Source organism: Oryzias latipes, chromosome 17 (genome assembly GCF_002234675.1).
Source record: "Oryzias latipes chromosome 17, ASM223467v1".
Classification (NCBI taxonomy): Eukaryota; Metazoa; Chordata; class Actinopteri; order Beloniformes; family Adrianichthyidae; genus Oryzias; species Oryzias latipes.
In genome coordinates, this window is record NC_019875.2 from 24,992,344 (window position 1) to 25,010,089 (window position 17,746).

At 38.2% G+C, this 17,746-nt stretch overlaps 3 protein-coding genes across 3 annotated transcripts; 1 reads left to right on the plus strand and 2 right to left on the minus strand.

The window, feature by feature from the left end:
- The first annotated feature begins 1,932 nt into the window (after positions 1 to 1,932).
- Positions 1,933 to 6,165, plus strand: LOC101161582 (integral membrane protein 2C). Its single transcript, XM_023965366.1, has 6 exons — positions 1,933 to 2,122; positions 3,724 to 3,879; positions 3,975 to 4,166; positions 4,263 to 4,373; positions 4,527 to 4,677; positions 5,202 to 6,165. Exons 1-6 carry the CDS (start codon positions 2,036 to 2,038, stop codon positions 5,291 to 5,293), a joined length of 789 nt encoding a protein of 262 aa, XP_023821134.1. The 5' UTR covers positions 1,933 to 2,035; the 3' UTR covers positions 5,294 to 6,165.
- A 94-nt stretch (positions 6,166 to 6,259) lies between these two features.
- Positions 6,260 to 9,397, minus strand: LOC101161834 (G-protein coupled receptor 55-like). Its single transcript, XM_020711101.2, has 2 exons — positions 8,312 to 9,397; positions 6,260 to 7,785 (listed from the first exon to the last, which is right to left on the minus strand). The coding sequence occupies exons 1-2, from the start codon at positions 9,041 to 9,043 to the stop codon at positions 7,579 to 7,581; spliced, it is 939 nt and encodes a 312-aa protein (XP_020566760.1). The 5' UTR covers positions 9,044 to 9,397; the 3' UTR covers positions 6,260 to 7,578.
- Positions 9,398 to 11,235: 1,838 nt separating this feature from the next.
- snorc (secondary ossification center associated regulator of chondrocyte maturation) lies at positions 11,236 to 17,283 on the minus strand. Its single transcript, XM_011486863.3, has 3 exons — positions 17,022 to 17,283; positions 12,878 to 13,021; positions 11,236 to 12,775 (listed from the first exon to the last, which is right to left on the minus strand). The coding sequence occupies exons 1-3, from the start codon at positions 17,092 to 17,094 to the stop codon at positions 12,666 to 12,668; spliced, it is 327 nt and encodes a 108-aa protein (XP_011485165.1). The 5' UTR covers positions 17,095 to 17,283; the 3' UTR covers positions 11,236 to 12,665.
- Positions 17,284 to 17,746: the final 463 nt, after the last annotated feature.

The window sequence follows — 17,746 nt, forward strand, 5'->3', positions numbered from 1 at the left end:
CCTCCCTAAAATGACAGTCCACAGTCCACACATTTTCAAAAGAGAAAACTACATGTATACATTTTACACAGAATTTAAATGAGAAACAATGGCGAGTACAGTTTCGTTTAGATTAGTTAAAACGGGTAGAGAAGAAAAAGGGTAAAAGACAATAGCAATGGCTGAAATCCATCCATATTTTCTGTTTTACACGGAAGTTCATCAAAAGTATGCTTATCTGACCTTTTTTCTACATAGGTTTCATTATACAAATATGTGACTAAAGGTACAAGTAATTCTGAAAGATACAACAAATCTTTATAAAATATGACCAAAAGTCTGCGGGAAGTTTAAACGAAAGTTGACAACGCACTGAAACATGTCAGTCATGGTCTCTCGATCATTAGATTTCAAAAGTGTACGCAGACAAGTCAGATGTGATTTTTACAATCATCTGATTACTTCCAGTTATTAAATTAAAAGCAACTGATTTTAATAACATCTCATTTCTAAATCTTTTACCATTAAGTCTCCCTTAAAGAATGGGGAGGAAAAAAAATAAATTTTCCTGTAAATTGTTGTCATAGAATAGAGTGGGGGGGGGGGGGGGGGGTAAGACGTGGAGTAAATACTTGCAGCATTAAAGCCAATTGTCTTTTTTTCCCACAATGGAATATATAAAATACATTCCAGAAGCATGCGGCGTATTTTCTTGCTTTTTAGGACAATTGTTTGACAGTGGGGGATGCTAATTGTAACCAGAGAAACCAAATGTTAAATAAAAACCGAAGAAAGTTTGAGTGTTACATTTGTGGAAGTCATACAATTTTGAAGCAAATCCAAAAGTGGACAGATTAAATGCATAGATGCATCAGATCTGATCTCTGCATGTTTGCAGCTTAATCTCAGGAAATTGATTTAAGAAGAAAAACAAAAAAAAAATTAAACGTTTCTGTTATTTTCCTCATGCTAAATCTTTACATTCTAATTTCCCAATCATGGTTTCGGTAATTCTTCTTGGATATTACATACCCAAGCACTGCTTTTTAAAAGTCAGTTCTTACACCAGGTCATTATTGTGACCAAATTAAGTGTATTATGAGCCATCAGCCTTAAAAAACTACACCAAAGATCTGATTTGGACTGCAATTCATTCAGAAGAATAGTCATTTAAAACAAAGCTGCACACTTTATCATTGTATTTACATTTGAATCACCCTCATAAATCATGTGGACTTGGTCATGACTCCCTACATATGCTGGCCAAAGCTGTTCAAATAGGACTATGATCATTTGCTTATGTTGTCAGTTGACACATGAATATTGTTTTGCATGGATATTTGGCATGAATGTTAGCTCAAAATAAAGGATCAATTTAGAAAATATAAGCACTAGAACAGCTCTTACTTTAATGTAAAACATTGCAACATCTGGCATATTAGACCTACTTACAACTAAAATTAAAGGATGTCTGGTGAATATGTAAAAAACAAAATGTAAAATTAATCTTCTTTTTTACAGTTCAGTAGCAGTGGCGTATTGATAGATAACTTTATACCCGTGTAATTTGTCACTTGAGCCAATTTGAAATATCACAACATTTCCGGATGATAGTGTTGGGAACATGTTTCCGAGGAGGATATTCAGCTTTAAATAAAATACGGAAAGCACTGCCATATTTGGGAGCTCTACTTCAAAGTAAAAGCTTGACACAATCTCATTCCTTCAAAAGGAGTTTGACATGTACCTTAAGTGTCCTAATATATTTCAGTATTCAATAGTTTTCACTTAAAAATCGCAGAAAAGACAAAAACTATCAATATCATGGTAAATTATTTATTTTTTCTTTTTAAAGGATTTTATGTTGACAGAAGCGTGGAGGCTTTTCCCTGAAACCCACACAGTGTTTGTTCGTCAGAGAAGACGCTCTTCTGACGTCACAGAGTCCCGGGGGCGAGCCTGCGCAGCTACTATAAAGCCTCGCCGGTCCGGTGGCGGAAACAAGCGCACCGAACCAGACAGGAGACAAAGCAAATCAAGCACTGATCTGATAAACATGGTGAAGATCACCTTCCAGCCTGTGTCGGCGCAGAAGCCCGAAAAAGACAACGATCCGGACAAGATCACTTTACCACAACCTTACGTGAGTTTGCACACTTTATATGTATTTATTTCATTCTGTTGCATTTGTGTTCTATTTTAAGAATGTTATGCACAGTATTTCTTGGAAAAAAAAATCGAAACGACGTAATTACTTCTGGATTAAATTGTAATTGTTTTTCATTAATCTAATCATTTCTACTTAAAAAAAAAATCACACATTTTCAGAATGTAAATGAAGAAAAATATAAATGATTACACTGTTTTGCAAGGTTTTAAATCTGCTGTTTAGAATCTTGCACGTGTTGTGCAGGCATTAATACTTGCAGGGGAATCGGTCCATCACTGCATCCAGCTCGGCGTTAACATTACGTCAGCTAATAAAAAAAAAAGACTTCAGAACCCATCCCATTTAGCAAAGTGGGTCCTAATCAAAACAATGAGAGTCGTTAAAATAAAAATTCGGATAAAGCAAAAATGTCGCTGTTTTTATTTTTAGTATGGGAATTTTTATTTTTATTATTTTTTTAATATAAATTGTGGGGGGGGGGGGGGGGATAGTTTGGTGCAGAATTTAGGTCAAGAGGTGTTGCACCTCTTTATTCCTGCAGGGGGCGCTTAAAGATACAGATTGTAAAAAATCCGAATAATTGTGTGTCAAATATTTATAAGATCTGAAAAGATTGCAGTACAGTAATCTTTTCAGATCTCATAAATGTTTGACACACAATTATGACATCTGAAAAGATGGCAGTACAGCATTTACAGTAAACAAAAATCAAAACGGGTACTTGCAAAATACAGTACAATTACTTATCACTCAAAGGGAAGAACTAAATATTTCACTCACAAATTATCAGTTTGTATTTCTTGTTCGATGAATTCATTTGACCATTTGAAAAATGTCTATATTGAATGACATATTCCTCAAATGAGATTTTTTTTTTTACCTTTTTAACTGATTTAGGATGCATGTCCTGTCTTGTTAAAGGGAGCTTTTTTCCAGTGAGGTTGGCTGAACAAATGTTTCTTTTTTTTTTAATCTTCTCTCATGCTGTTCTCTGCGATACCACTTGATGACACATCAATCACTTGTGCAAAGACAAATTACCATTTGTTTTTGACGTCAGCAGAAGGATGCTGTCAATATATGAATAGGCGTCACAGCTCGTACGCACAGATCTATTAATATACCCACCTCTGCTGAGGGACTCCTGCTCCTCGCAGTTGTCCTCATTCTGGCTCCCACTCAGCGAGTGCAGTTTTAATATCTACAAATATGGAGCTTGGAAGTAGGGCTCCGAGAATAGACCCAGACGGACACGTGTCGGCATCTTCGTCAGAGCCTGGCACAATGTGTTCTCCTCACTTCCGCTCTCCATGGCAACAGTAGTAGGGAGGAGGCGGCAGATTGACTGAGAGACTGTGGGTGGGCATCTGGCATGTCTTATTCCACTCCAACCTACGTCTACCAGATCTCCTCGCCTGACAAACACTTTAGCACCTGCCCCTACCATCGCAGAATTGGCTCAGCTGTAATTTAGGCTTCCTAAAGGGCAGGATGGCTGAGGCTGGTGCAGCTTTGCTTCAGGTAATCAGTGGGTTCAAACACTTAAGTTGACCTTGGTCTCTTCATCTTCACAGGAAAAGGTGATTCCTCATGTCAAGCCTGGGCAGGTGATTCCCTCCAGGAAGCCTTTTCCAATTGGCCTTTGCTGTCTCGCCTTCGGTCTGCTGGTATTCCTGACGGGACTGGTGCTGGCCTCAGTCTACACTTACCGTCACTACTTTATACCTCAGGTATGAGGAAAAAATGTTTTTAATGTTAAATATTCAAATCTGTTTGGCATACTTTTGAACTTGAATGGACTTTAACCTGTGTTGCATCTCCACAGCACATCCCAGAGGACAGCTTATTCCACTGCCGGGTCATCTACGAGGACTCCATTTTCGCCCCCCTGAGGGGACGACAGGAGCTGGAGGAGAATGTCGGCATTTACATCGAAGACAATTATGAGCAGATCAGTGTGCCTGTGCCACACTTCGGAGGCAGCGACCCGGCTGACATTGTGCACGACTTTCAGAGGGTAGGTTTTCACATCCTTTTTATTTATTTTTTTGAGTCATTCACTTGTTAGTGTTCCCTTTGATTTATTCCAGTGTCTTTAATTTATCGGTTTTAGGGCCTCACTGCTTATTTCGACATTGCCTTGGACAAATGCTACATCACAGAGCTGAACACAACCTTGGTGATGCCGCCTCGAAGCTTGTGGGAGCTGCTTATCAATGTCAAGGTGAGGCGCTGCCCATATTTCCTGTTAGAGACGCTGTTTGAAAATGAGAGGTTCATGCCTTTCAGCAAAAAAAAAAAAAGGGGAGGATGGCGCGTCCGTTCTGTCCTCTGTATTCCTCCTGCTCAGTGATTAATGGCTGTGTCTTTGCCACAGAGGGGGACGTACCTTCCTCAGACGTACATCATCCAGGAGGAGATGACGGTGACGGGGCGGGTGAGGAACATGAGGCAGTTGGGCCCATTCATCCACAGACTGTGCTTTGGCAAAGAAACCTATCGCCTTAGACGCCGGAATCAGCGTCAACGTGAGTTTTAATCTACTTCAGGCAAAATGAGATGTTAATTTATGGAAAAAATTGGTTGCTAGGTCACTTTAGTTTTTCTTTTTTTTTTTTTGGAAGATGAGCCCTGTGACATCTGCAGAGTCATTTTTTGCAATTGGCAAAAGAGGGTGTGTTTCCCAAAATTTGCATGCCAAATGGAGGCGTTCTCATACAGATTTGAGAACGTGAAACCACTTCCTGTCATTGTGTGTTTGTGTGTGGGCGCAGCAATGGGAGCTTCCTGCTGCGTGAGTCACTTGTAGTGTCCACACGCACTGTGGAGGAGGCAGAGCTGCAAATGCGTACAAGCTTTGCTGGCCCTCGCATTGATTGGTGCGACAGCTCCCAAAATGATGCGACAAGCACCCCTACCCCACCCCGGCTCATATAGGGCTGCGAGTGTGGGGATGGCTACTGCTGACTCAAATGTACAGGCTCTGTAGGCAAGGTACAGATCAACTAAAATGACTGGTTTAGATGTTTCTCATGGCAGCTCTCTCTTCCAGGTATCGAGAGGCGTGAGACAAAGAGATGCCACAAGATTCGTCACTTTGAAAACACTTTTGTGGTGGAGACCGTCATCTGTGACAGGTTCTAAAATCTGAGGCGGAATCACAGCCATCCAGCACCCAAGCCAACTTGAAACCATACCTCTGGAATTCCTTAGGCGTTTAAAAACTGCACTTTAAGAGCAAACCATGTTTGTCTTTAGTTCTCGTCTCAACTTGAAATGCTCTTTTATTGTTCGTGGACAATGTCGATGTTATTTGTCGTTTGAGTTGTCTAAATCGTATTTATCTGTAGTTGGTCTTGAGCAGAAAACATGTTTTATTTTTGAGTCCTTCAGTGCAGCTTGGATGAAGCTGTTCGCACTCTACTCATGTGCACAGTAGTTTCTCCATATTTGTTTATTTGTCAACAAATTGCAAGACATACCTCATGTTGTTAATATGTTAATTTCTTTGTTTCTATTAGTACTGAATTATGTACATAACTGATTGTTCTTGAGCAATATATACTGTAAATTAGTTTCTTTAACATCATGTTGCATAGATTTTTATGGAAAAATTCACTCGTGAAAGATCATTTCTGAATGTTTCAGTGTCACTTTTACATATTTCTTGGATATCAAGGCTTTTGACTGTAATTAGTAGCAGTGCTGTAGATGGATAGAGGGAACCAAAGTCTGCATTCAGTGACGATTTTAATTTTTTTTAGTTTAGATCACTCACTGTAGATGATGTATCAAAGGTTTTCACCTTACTTAGGCTCTTCCTTTTCTTCACGAAGATATTCCTGTTGTCTTTAGCTCCTTACTCAATCACATTCTAAAATGATTGATCTTCCCAAATGATGAAATAGATTTGGGTTGTTTTGTAATGTTTATGTTCCATTGTCTTTAAAAGTTCCTGTTTTCTGTACAGTTCTATTCTCTTATCTCACTGCTTTAAAAATAAATGATTAAAACTATTTGGTGTTTTGGAGCTCCTGGTTTTTGGTGGAAATTTTCACAGGTTTAATAATTCTTAATTAAGAAATCTTGCCACAGAGTGAAAATGCAAAGTGAAGTTGTCTAACTCGGTTTTAAAAGTTCTGCAAAACAAGTGTTACTATACATATTTGTTTCTCTGATTTTCTTTTTACAATTCAGATGTCAGTTATGTTGCTCAAAAAAATTCCACTACCGGTAATACAAACTGGAAAACAAATGAAATGCCAAAAATACAAATTTTAAAGTCAGCAAAGATGAGAATTATGCAAACTAAAAATGTTTCCAGTCAAAGCTAAAATGTCTGGGAAACAAATCTTGACAAAAACTTCACAGTATCTACACATTTCAGCTTAAGTACACAGTGAATGCATTTACATTTAGGTTTGAAACCGTCAACACACTAGAGTGACTGCTGTTTACAGCTGTCCTCATTGTGTCAAAAATTGCACATTTGGAATTTTAAAAGTACATCAGGAAGTTTAAAACGACAGAAAACAGAAAATATACAAATAAACAGCAGAATTGACACTAAGAACAGACAGCTGATGTTATGAATCATTAAACCCGCACACTTTGAAACGGGAAGGATGGTAATCTGTGACGGAGTAAAATTTACAGGAAATATAAAAAATAAATTACTTTTGCATTAAAGTTTTGAATACAAATGATTCAAAATAATTTACGTCTATAAAATGAATCAATTTTACTGTATTTCTTTAAAAGCCGACATGCTCCAAACATGTTAGACCAGCTAGAAAGTTTATCCTATTTAAAAACCGCTGGTGACAAAAATAAACCCTGAACTAATGGATAGAAATTACATTTGTTGGGGTTTTTAAAGCATTATTCACCTCGTTCCAAGAAAACTCAAGGAACTGAAGATAATTTATGGCTGAAGGTTTTTCATTATTAATAAACCTTTAGACAAAATAAAAAAATACATTGTCTTTTGAATTTGGGTACAAGGAATTAAATTAACTGGTGTTTTAAATTATTTGCAACCAGAGTTCATGGATTTCAAATTCAATTTAACTGAGTTCTCTGAATTTTTGTAAGAGAACTGAAAGCGCCTCCAGCTTGAACTTTTCTCTTAAAAACAAACATCACACTGTGGCTTTCCGGTCAAAGCTTTTCTTTTCTGCAGTCGTCCCTTAGCATATCAGTGTGGCACTATTGCTTCCTGCTGCTGGGTCGAAATATGTAGCGTTAAGTTCACCTCAGCAGGTTCTTTAAACCAAACTGCTGCAGCTCTACCATTCTGTCAGTGCATGCAACACTTCCTCATCAACTGCCTGTTCGTTTTTAAAACTCACGGCCATGAAAAATCAAAGATATACACAAGTTAAAGAGTGTACAATAGGAAGGTGGTCCCACCATGAGGCGTGTAGAGTTCAGACTTCAGATGTACTGAAGGTGTGTTTCCTTTCTCTGGTTAATGAAATCTTGATGGACTGTCTGGCGCTTCTCGCCTCTTGAGCAGCAAAGTAGTAACACAGAGCGTCCAGACAGCAGGTGATGTTGGACAGACACATGGTCACCTGTATGAAGAGGTTGATTTTTGTCATGGAGCTGCAGTCTGTAATCTCCCCTCGGTGCACCTGCATGCAGAATTGAGAGTTTCATTTCAGTTTGTCAGTTTGTTTGTTTTGAATTTTCAAGTTAAAACTTAAAAATTTGATGTGCATCCATTCATCTCTAAAGTTAAATTAAATTATACGATCAAAAAATAAATCCAGATCCAAAGGTTCAGATTTGCTCCATCGTGCTCATCTCGGCTCTTTTGAAACAGACCATTTCGTACACCTGTTGTGGCGGATCTGCTTTGAATTTTGATCTGTCAAGATCAAAGAAGAACTGAAGTGAAAGAATATTTCTCATACTTCAACCCCCTTATTTACTTAAAAAAAAAGTGCAGCTGGAAAATCAGAACCACCCACCACCAACGGTAAAAATCCTCTCTGTGATTGTTTAAACAAAAACATACTTATAAAATAGTAATTATTCAACCAAGAATAAAAGTATTTTGTAAAATTCTTAAAACACAGGATCTGAAAAAGTTACAGCCGTCTTAAGATCTTGATTCTTTCCTGGTTTTGTGTGAAACGAAACTGACAAAAGTCTCACCAGAAACTGCAGGAAAATGGCCAGGTGACTTGGGGTGAACGGCACTAAAAAGGCGCTCAGGCTGCTGTAGATGATCTTCACACAGGCCCGGCACTTGGAGCTATTTTTGCCGGATTGGTGCAGTGCACAGATTGTTCGAACTGAACAGTAAATTATCACCAGCGCAGGCCCAAGAAACCCAAACACCTGCAGGCAGCTGATCACAGAGGGATTCCACCTGTTCTTTGAAAACCTGTGGAAGCAGTGGACATTCCCAGTTTCATTGCCCCCTTTGAAGCTGTGGATGATTGGAAAGGTTGCTGAGAACACCACGACCCAGACGCCTATGCACATGATCAGAGCTGCTTTGGGGGAGCGCAGCTGTTTGGCTTTGAAGGGGTGACAGATTGCTATCCATCTATCGCCTGCTATGCACATGACGGTGTAGATGCTGCCGTATATCCCGACAAAATAAAGGTTTTCCAGGATGGTGCAGAACTGTAGGAGTTCAGTGGGCCACGAATAATTTGTAGCATGCATTTTGAAGGGAAGTTGGAGGAGGAGAATCAGATCCATCAGAGCCAAGTTTGTCATGTAGATGGTCGACTCGGTCCACTTCTTCAGCCGCACGCAAAACACCACCAGGGCAAAAACGTTCAGAACAGTCCCAAAGAGGAAGATGGGAATGTAGATGATCAACTCCACGTATTTCATCGTGTTGTCCACCTCAACAAAGGAACAACTGGTGTTCATGGTGCTGCAGGAGAGAAAAAAGATTTCTCTGAGAAAATTCAAAGCCTGTTATTGTAAAACACATGCCGCTTGTTTTAATATCTTTTGTTCCCACATGCAGACAGTTGCATTTTAAACCACACTACTGAGACATTTGAAACCTCTCAGGTGCGTGGGTACACAAGTGAGTTTATCGTCTTTGAAAAGGCCCAAAACACCATGAGAACTCTTCAGTACATTACTACAAGTCCCATGTTAGTTTGGGCAAAGAAAGCTTAAAAAAAAAAAAATAAGAAAGCTTTAAAACAAAGACAATGAGACGTAAGTTGCAGCAACTTTCTTGAGGCTTTTGTCCAAAAGGAAATCACTCAATCTGGCATCTGCATCTGCAGCAGAGTCAAGTGTTTTCATCAGGTACATATTTCACAGAACGTAAGCCTTTTGAAACTCAATTTTAAACTTTCAAGCAATTTTTTAAAAGACAAACTTACAGCTATTGAGGGAAAGAAAATGTCAAAAATTTCGAGAAATGACGACTTTAAAAACTTAATGCTCACAAATGTGACACTGAAATCTCCTGCACCTCAGCCTATGCGCAATAATTTCTTAAATTTGACATCCAACAAAATAACTGTTGCTAGACAGAAAAAGCCGGCTGCGCTGGTTGGTTCTTAGCTGTCTTGCACAGTGGAAAATGTTCAGTGTTGTCGTGCTCTTACCTTGACTGCATGGTTTAGGAGAAATTTTCAATGTGTGTGTCTGTTTCACTTAACTGTGCCAGACACGCTTCTGCTTTTCTATCTTTGTTGTTTCATCACCACTTCCTGAGTCATGCCACACATGATGTATATGTTTGCTGTTTTTTTTCTAGTGTCTGATGCATCAAGATGCTTGACTGGTCTCAGAAAAATGATTAAAAAATTGACATTTTTTTGGTTAATTTCATTTCTTTTCATATGCTTTAGGTGTTTTGTCATAATTGTATTATGTTTTTTTTTTTTTTTTTGGCTGACCACTTTATAAATGCAAAGCTCCACCCCCGTGCGACAATGTTTTAATGATAAGGGTAGAGATTGTTGGAATTGATATAGAGGAAATGTCACTGGTGACTAACGGCACGGGTTTCTCATGACTGTTGCTGACTGTGGTTTTTGTTTCACAAGAAAAAAAATAAATTTGATGCATTGCAGATAGAAAAAGCCCCAACACTGCGTCTGTGAAACGGCTGGCATGTCTGAGTGACGCCGACAAACAAAGCGGGGATGTTTGGGCCCAATAGTGATCGCATTTCCTCTTTATGTAAATCCAGGAGATCCTGATTGTCAAACAAAAGTGTGAATAATGAAAAGTCAGAATAATGCGAGAACCAAACGGAATTCATTGATCATTGATTACTTCTAAAGGGTCTACAGTGCCTAAAAGTGAACAGATAGAGTTCCCTCTCTTGCTCTCAAGAAAGCTACAACTTTGTCTAACAAGAACATGCGACTGTTGGATTGATTTAAAAGTTGTATGTTCTTTCACAACATACTAAACAGTGTTGTTTACTTCTGCCTATGAGCAGGTTAAAAATGCCACACATTGAGGTCACCGCGTTTAAGTTATGAAACTGTTCTCTCTGACAATGCCTCTTTGAGTCTCTAGTCTTTGGCTTGACTCTAAACACGAGCTTATCTCTAATTTTTGTTAATATTGTTGTTGCTTAAAAAAGCCTGAATTTACACAATTATTGTTTTTTTATTTAAGCCAAGACACTGGTTTTTCATTTTTTGTTTTGTTTTTAGCGGGGCCTGCGTGAAATCCCCACACCAGTCAGCACAGTGATGTTGTTAGTGTCAGCAACAGTCCCATATGAAAATGAATCACTAGTCAGAGTGTTTGAAAGCGACAGAAGCTGATTTGTACTGTGATTATGTTTGTCAGTTTTCTGGTTTCAATTACTGAGATGACTCTGATTTTTTTTCGAAGTGTGAGAATATTCTGCATCTGCCAAAGTGTCGTCTCTCTTTGATGTTTATGTGGTTCGAACACAATAAAAAAAATCTCTTGAATTAAATCTGGAGAGCTTTACGATTTGATTGTAAATGTTGATTTTAATTAGAAAGATATTTTTCTGTGCGAGGAGAAAAGTCAGCACAGTGCCACCTGCTGGTAGAAATGAGGTATTCACAAATCATGTCACTTAGTCTTCCAAATCAAAACACAAGTCCCGATTTTTTTATTTACATTTTTTTATTTTTGAGTAGTATTTACCAAAACTTTTTACAGCAGTTCTACAGTGAAAATATGAAAAGTTAAGCTTGTAAATATCGTAAAAGGCTGAAAACAAAAACATTTCCAATTGCTTGGTGTGTATTTATTCTAAATTTGTATGCGTCACCATAGAAAACTAACAAAGAAAGAATATTAAAACATAAGGTATGTTCCAAAAAAGTTGTGTCACTTAAAATGGATATATTTGCAATAGAAATTAGAAACGTTCCGCTAATTTATGTTCTTTACTTGTATCTTTTATGTCACCTTTTATCTGACATTATTATTCCCTGAATAGCTACGAAGCGAGTGTCTTTAGATTTCCCTCCAGATAGAACACAACACCTAAAAGCGACAAACGAATTACAAAATGCTTCTCATGTTGTTTACTTTTTTATAGATGGAGGAGCAAACCTCAGCTTTAATGAGTTTAGCCCATAAAAATCTATAAACGGTCTACTTTGAATGAAAGGAAAAACAGAGCAGAGGAGCTGGAGTCTTTGAGATTCAGAAAAACTATAATAACATAAAAAGGATGCTTAAAAAAAGACTTATATAAAGAAATGGGGGGGGGGACATAAAGGAAGATTAATTTTGTTCATTAAATGAATAAAAAAATATTAAAGTGACAGAGTACAAGCAGAAAAAAGGATTTTGGTTTTGATCCTCATGATTTTGACTCTTTGAACAGTTACATAATATAGTACTTAAAGTTACTGTATTACATTTATTTTGAGTTAATCTCAACACTTGAACTTAATCAGTTTTCCTTTTTGACAAAACTAGCTCAGATAGAAAAAACTCATTTCTTTTCTATTTTATTTTTTCAACATCTAAATTCTAAAAAAAAAATTTTTTATTTAAGTTTATTTTCTCTTTGACAGGGTCCCAGTTAAGCAGAATTAAGTGTGAATAATACTAAAATGAATGGATAGATTGTAATATAACCACAAATGTGATGTTCATGCGTGCAGATATATTAGATCCAATAAGAGGTTGACACACGTGAAACTGTGGGAGTAATAATGTCCTCCACACAGCTTTAAAATAGTCTTAGAAACAGAGAAAAACAAATAACAGAAAAAACACATTGTGTATAAAAAAATTTTGGTGAAGTAAAAGTTTTAAAAAGGAAAACTGAATATTAGAAATCAACATTTGAGAAAAGTAAAGATGAGGCGTACTGGAAAAACCAGCCAGTCTTTAAGAATCCTTCATGTGAAGCAACAATTGAATCATTCAGTGTTTTATTGTCAGTCAAATGACCTGCCGGATTTTTTTTTTAGCATCTTAAGCAAAACAAATGGAAAAAATTAGCTAATTTAGAGCCGAGGCACACAACGACAAACAAAGAGTCGTGCAAACATTCACACACACAGACAGAGCCGCTCTAGGAGGCCATGAACTTCCTCAGTGTGATGACCATGAGGGTGAGGAGGACTGACACCCCCAGGAAGACAGCTATAACTATGGCTGTGATGGCCCCCGGTCCCAGGAAAGCTGTGCAAACACACAAATAAATATTTGGACATCAAGCAATTCAATCAACCAATCAAAATGTTGTCTGACTGTATGAATCAATCAGGGACGACCCAGTTTCACCTTCATCAAAGGGCTGAGAGGATGTGAAGATCTCCGGATAGCTGAAGGTGAACGTCACCACAGAGACTGGGGATGTGGTATCACCGGGGGGCTCTCCAGACCAGGTCTCCTGGTGGTCCAGAATTGTTAAGGCAGAGTCTGTCTCTATGAAAATAATTACATTTCACAAAATTATCATACAAAATATCATTATTTGATAAATGTAAGAACCTTTTTATGTAGTAAACTAAAATCGTATTACATTTCTAACATATTGATGGAAATCTCATAGATAAGGGCCACTGTATTAGACACTGGCTCACACTATATGACCTTTAACTAAATTAAATGAAAACGTGTTGGCCCTGAACACAAAGTATCCCTTTATAAACACCACTTAGGCACTCTGGTCTCCTCATGCAAGCCCATCTTCAGAAACCTGGTGTAGTATTTGACCAATCGATGTCCTTGGTAAATCATTCAAGCTAGCTGGTCGAAAACAAAGTATTTATCACATTTCTAAACTAAGGAAAATGGTAAAAAAAAAAGATGACTTATGGATTGTAATCCATGCTTTTATCTCATCTCATTTAAATTACTGCAGTTTTAATCAATCCGCAGCTAACTGTTACTCTAGTTAAAATGCTGCTGCAAGGCTTTTAACAGGAAACAGTAAAAGGGCTCACATTTCATATCATCTTCTTTACATTGTTAACCTGTCAATTTTAGAGTTGACTGTTTAGTTTTGATATTTAGAGCTCTTCATGGGCAGGCCCCTCATTATGTTTCCCAACTGTTGGTAGCAGGGGTGTAACGATTAATTGACTTAATTGATGAATTCATTTATATTCTTACGATCCAACCAGATCAATCTGTCTGAGGCAGGATCTTCATCCAATCAACCTATGGCATTATAAAATTATTTCAAAGTGAAATAAATTGATTGTGTTGATATTGGAAATACCATTTGGATTGAGACAGGGTAGGTTTATTTTACTATAACGTACAAAACGACTAAGTTCATCACAGCAGACAACACACATGTGATGGCAACAAAAACTGATCAAACCATCCTTCCAGTCCAATGTGTGAAGACACTTTGAATTTAGCTAAGACATGTGACCACACAGTAGAAATGCTCTACTAATGTTCCCTTTTGATTATTTTGATGTGGAAAAACAACAGTGGGCTGAACTTTATGAAGTTAAAATGTGAATCGATTTGCCATCAATCCTTGATTACTTGTTCGTTTGTACACATATTTAATTTACACTTTCTTATCTTGCAAGAAGAAACTTTCTCTGCAAGGTACCCATGCGTTTATCTCGGAGTCACACTGGCTAAAGAGGTCATGGATGGATTTTAGGTCAGTGAATCAGATCCTTCAAAATGAACCACCATCGATTATGAATCGTATTGTCAACCTTAAATTAGGATATGTATTGAATTGTTGTTCAAGTAGTCTTTTTTGTTTATTTCTACATCCCTTTAGGAGCAAATCAAACCATCAACCTTCCAGAGAAATGTTGAAAGCAGCTTAAAAATATGTAAACCCTTCATTTAAATCCTTCTCCTGTCACCATGAACCCTGTCAGGCCTCTGTTGCCTGAATTCCTGGGTGTCATCCTTCTGCACTGACATAATAGCAATGAGATTTCTGATCGCAACCTCTCATTAAAACGGCACCTTCTTGATGCCCAAACCCAGCTATTCAAACACTGAGTGATTCACTTACTTGCATACCTGCACAACCACAATCAAAACATGTTTGCTTTAGCATATTTAGTCTTTCTCAGTGAAGTCTCATCGTTTCACTACGAAAGGAACCCATCACTGATCTCTCCGTGGCAAATCAGAGAAATTCAAAGTATTAGAGGTGCTAATAACGCACAACTGATGTGAGTATTTTGATGCTGCTTTGTTGACTCAAGGTCGTGTGCAGCTTCCTGTCCTGTAGATGGTCGAGTCTGAGGCTCCTTCTTCAATGAGGCCTTCAGCTGGAGGCACAAAAGGCAGCTTGTGCGGTCACGGAGGGCAGCAGGCTGCAGCCAGTAACGGCCAGCCAGGCCCAAAGCAGGCACCAGCTCGGCACTGAATGTCAAACAAACTTGTTTGTTTAATAGTCCCTGCGTGCAAATGGCTGCGCTCCTCTGGATTTCATGTGAAGGAGCAAAATAAAAGCAAATATATTTTTCTGTTGGTGTTTGTTTACAGCTTTGCTCAGGACAGTAATTACCAAACTGGATCCAGCAAACATCATGTTAAATGTGCAGTGTCATTGAAAAACTATTCACCTTACCAAGTCTATTTAGCCCAAATACTGATTTAGTTCATTTACACTTAATGGACAATGTCTTCACAGGTAACATTAAAGATAAAATCCCTAGTTTTAAGAACATATTTCTAAGATTTATTCTTTTTTTTTTACTTGTAATTTATACGAAGCAAGTCATTGTACTTGCTGCCTGTTAAACCTATATTAAAGGCCATGTCACACAGCCGTTGTGCACATATAGCATGGATGTAAGTTGGTAATACATGAATATATGTGGAAAAGGTGAGAAAAGTAATGGTCTTTATTTGACATTTTTCATTGATTTATCATGAATAAAGTATGTTAAAACCATGGAAGAAGTATGAAAAAAACAGAAAAACGTGTAACATGAACCATGTGTGATTATTGCGCTGTTTTATATGCAATGCATCAATTATAGAACTTTACCATATATGCGCTGTATTGTGTTTTTATCTAAAAATTGCTTAATATTCAAGTAAAATATGTTTTTTCTTTTACATTTTAATTAATTCAAATCTAAGTTTTGTTTAATTTTCAATCTTCTTCAATTAATGCAATAAACCCGCCATATAGATAAAGTGCCTGAACTTCTTTAGGCTTTCATACACTGTAATAACAAGACCTGTAGAAATAAGTCAAAAATTCGTACCTCAATGGCAGATGTTGGTTAAATAAGGAACATAAAAAAAAGAAAATGCTGCCACAATAGGGTATGAAAATTGTCATTCACACACCATTGGCACATCAGGAATAAAAAGAATGCTCTCTGATTTTTTTTTTTTTTTTAAACTGTAACCCTCTCCTGACTATGTAACTTTTCTTTTCACCCAGCAGGTCTTCTGTCTGTTTGGCAGACTGCGTGGCGGGGTGAGTTCAGACTCTCAAAAAACACAACAGGCCATTTGTTGTTACTTCAGGGCCTTCTTAGTCTGAACTTCACACCTTTCAGACAGACGAGAAAGCTCTCAGGCGAGTGTATGTGAAAAATAACCAAGAAGAGCTGGGAGTGAAGTAGCCAAACATGGCATTCATGACACATGAGTGTCCCTCCTTTAGCCTTCCCTTCATCAACCTGCAGAATTTGAACATTTTCTTTGATTGGCAAACAGGATCGGGGAAAGCGTGGGAGTGAGTCATCTAAGTCAGTTTCCGTGTGCCGAGCCAACAGATGAGGCTGTGAGTCACACTGTTTTGATCTTTGTGGTGAAAATCAGAACTGTCACATGCTGAGTGTGACAGTCACGCCACTTGTGTGGATCTAATATTTCAGTTTCATGTGGAGGAAAACTGATTCGACTTTAAGGATGTTCATTTTCCAGATTAGGTGTTTTATATTGAAGTCTTTTGGCACCACCATCCCCATCAACCTGATTTCTGACCATAGAGTCTTAGAGCTGCTCTACAAAGATTTTGTCCAGCTCATCTAAAGGGAAGTCGGAATATCTGATTGCTCTTGAGCAGCTCTGAAACTAAAAAAAACCAACGAATGAAACAAAAAATGTCATCTGAAATACCAAACAGAGATCTGCTGGAGCGTAAAAGTTAGCATACTGTTCAAAAGTGAAGCATCATGAGAACAGTCAAAGGGAAGCTTTCAGAACTAAAACCAACAGCTCTCATAATTGATTTTCTGTGAATGATTGGAAAAGACAGACAATTCACACACTTTTGACTTAGTTTCTAAAACATCTAGATTACAATCAAAGTTTTTTTTTCTAAAACAATTTCATACCAAGAGAAAATCAAGTGAAAAATTAGATTGGTCTGAAAAAAAAAGCCTTTTAATTTACAGTTAGTTGCAGGAAAAGATCTGCTCCAATCACATAAGTCAAAGCAAAACATCAAATACTGCTCCCAAAAAGGTTTTACCTGAGTGCACAGAGACCACAAAGAGGCTGAAAAGTAGCAACAGGACAACTCTGCAGGTACTGCTGTGAACCATAGCGGCTGTCTCCAAAACTCTTCAAGCTGCGATTTCTTACGACTGGCTGACCCTGAGAGGGGAGCAAAAGAGGAGCACAAGGGAGTCAAGGAGGGAGAAAGGTAGGCAGCCCAGGGGGTGAGGGGAGGGGTGGGACTAGGCCTGAGCCGGGCATCATCCGTAAACTTTATTGACTTCCTGTTGACACTTTGGCTTTAGCACTTAAAAAAGAAGGGATCAATCCATAAAAAGAAAGACAAATCGATGTTTTTCTTAATCCATCAATCCGACTGAGTCACAGCTTTAGCAAAGATTCCCAGACCTTCCTCTCTAGTCACTTCCTGCAGGTCTTCGGGGAGGAGACATGTTCTAACACAGGAGTGTCCAACCCTGGTTACTCGAAATCAACCAGCTTTTCTCTCCCTCCTCGCTGCAGATGAACTGATTCATATGTTTCAACCTTCTGATCGACCGAACACACCTGATCCAGGTTAGCAGCAGGAACAAGCACAAGGAGGGCTGGAAAACAGGCCGTGTGGTGGATCTCAAGAACCATCCAGGTAGATCTTGAAGTCCAAGGTTGGGTAGCCCCTTCTGGCACTTGGGCCTTACCACACTTCTTGAGCCTCCTTAACTGTGTCAGCCATGTGTTTAATGTCATTTCCATGCTAGA

What these genes read in the sequence shown, in the direction of transcription:
- LOC101161582 (XM_023965366.1), top strand. Translation starts at nt 2,036, where the DNA reads ATGGTGAAGATCACCTTCCAGCCTGTGTCGGCGCAGAAGCCCGAAAAA. An exon ending in TCACTTTACCACAACCTTAC is followed by an intron (nt 2,123 to 3,723) that starts GTGAGTTTGCAC and finishes TCATCTTCACAG; the next exon opens with GAAAAGGTGATTCCTCATGT. An exon ending in ACGCCGGAATCAGCGTCAAC is followed by an intron (nt 4,678 to 5,201) that starts GTGAGTTTTAAT and finishes TCTCTCTTCCAG; the next exon opens with GTATCGAGAGGCGTGAGACA.
- LOC101161834 (XM_020711101.2), bottom strand. Translation starts at nt 9,043, where the DNA reads ATGAACACCAGTTGTTCCTTTGTTGAGGTGGACAACACGATGAAATAC. An exon ending in CCATTTTCCTGCAGTTTCTG is followed by an intron (nt 7,786 to 8,311) that starts GTGAGACTTTTG and finishes TTCTGCATGCAG; the next exon opens with GTGCACCGAGGGGAGATTAC.
- snorc (XM_011486863.3), bottom strand. Translation starts at nt 17,094, where the DNA reads ATGGTTCACAGCAGTACCTGCAGAGTTGTCCTGTTGCTACTTTTCAGC. An exon ending in TGTGGTCTCTGTGCACTCAG is followed by an intron (nt 13,022 to 17,021) that starts GTAAAACCTTTT and finishes TTATTTTCATAG; the next exon opens with AGACAGACTCTGCCTTAACA. An exon ending in CTCTCAGCCCTTTGATGAAG is followed by an intron (nt 12,776 to 12,877) that starts GTGAAACTGGGT and finishes GTGTTTGCACAG; the next exon opens with CTTTCCTGGGACCGGGGGCC.